Source organism: Leucoraja erinacea, unplaced genomic scaffold, assembly GCF_028641065.1.
Source record: "Leucoraja erinacea ecotype New England unplaced genomic scaffold, Leri_hhj_1 Leri_182S, whole genome shotgun sequence".
Lineage (NCBI taxonomy): Eukaryota > Metazoa > Chordata > Chondrichthyes > Rajiformes > Rajidae > Leucoraja > Leucoraja erinaceus.
In genome coordinates, this window is record NW_026576083.1 from 177102 (window position 1) to 178563 (window position 1462).

The 1462-nt window shown below is 51.6% G+C and overlaps 1 protein-coding gene across 1 annotated transcript; it reads left to right on the top strand.

Moving 5' to 3' along the window:
- Positions 1–484: 484 nt before the first annotated feature.
- On the top strand, positions 485–956 carry LOC129716184 (late histone H2B.L4-like). The gene has a single exon (XM_055666054.1). The coding sequence runs from the start codon at positions 516–518 to the stop codon at positions 897–899; it is 384 nt and encodes a 127-aa protein (XP_055522029.1). The 5' UTR covers positions 485–515; the 3' UTR covers positions 900–956.
- The last annotated feature ends 506 nt before the right edge of the window (positions 957–1462 follow it).

Genomic DNA, 1462 nt, shown 5'->3' on the forward strand with positions numbered 1-1462 from the left:
CATTTACGTGCTCTGAGTGTGGGAAGCAATAGGGTGATTTCACGAAAGGGCACTGGAGCGTAGATCCGCACCCACGTGACCGAAAATTTAAAGTGGAGTAAATCTCTGCCCCCCTCTTTCTCTCTGCCTCCCTCCCTCTCTCTCTCTGCCCCCCCCCCCCTCTTTCTCTCTCTCTGCCCCCCTCTCTCTCTGCCCTCTCTCTCTCTCTGCCCCCCCCTCTCTCTCTGCCCCCCCTCTCTCTCTGCCCCCCTCTCTCTCTCTCTCTCTGCCCCCCCTCAGTCACCACCACCCCCCCTCTCTCTCTCTCTCTCTCTCTGCCCCCAGTACTGTGATTTGTCGCAGCTAAGCACTGTGATTGGTTGCTCCTGAGGTGCAATCAAAGGATTGATTGATACCAACCAATGACAATGTTCGCTTTCCCCAATCCCTCATTAGCATAGGGCGGTGGGGCAGCCTATTTAAACCGCGCTCGGGTTGAGATCTCTACATTTGTGTGTCCAAAGCCGACAGACGAAATGCCTGACGCACCGAAAGTGAAAGTGGCCGTGGCCAAGAAGGGCGCCAAGAAAGCCGTGTCCAAACCTGCAGGCAAGGCGGGTAAGAAGCGCAGGAGGTCGAGGAAGGAGAGTTACGGCATCTACATCTACAAAGTGATGAAGCAGGTTCACCCCGACACCGGCATCTCCTCCAAGGCCATGAGCATCATGAACTCGTTCGTCAACGATATTTTCGAGCGCATCGCGGGTGAGGCTTCCCGCTTGGCTCATTACAACAAGCGGTCGACCATCAGCTCCCGGGAGATCCAGACCGCCGTGCGCCTGCTGCTGCCCGGGGAGCTGGCCAAGCACGCCGTGTCGGAAGGGACAAAGGCGGTGACCAAGTATACCAGTTCGAAGTAAAGATTCTCAATCCTGATTAAACCGAAACCCAAAGGCTCTTTTAAGAGCCACCCACAATCTCACTGAGAGAGTTGTAGCATTATTTCGACATCGAATTGCTGCAAAATTGTATGGGGCTTTTGGAAACACAGGTACATAAACCCTCCCACTGTTATGATCCGTGAGACGCATTTGCTCCGTTCGATTACCAGTTAATGGAGATGCAAAATTAAATTCCCAGATTCTCTTATATCGGAGAATTAATTTACTCCGTTGTTAGTATAAACTGATTGGGAAACAAGTGACGGGCGAAATGGGGTACGCAAGATCTGAGCTTATAGTGTATTTGTGTTTGGAGATTATTGGGAAAAACATTTTTGGCGGACTTGTTCAAACTCTTGCGGTCCGACGGTTGGTTTCCGCGCTTCTCTTGTTGCCGCCTGTTCACTGGTGTACGACCACAATTCGCTATAAGATCTTTGCTCTGATTGGGCTGTTCCTCTCAGCAGAGATTAGACGCTTCACTATTCATCCGGGAAATACAAGGAGGGAGGAGGGGTGGAGTTGGTATTTCTGGTAAAAAT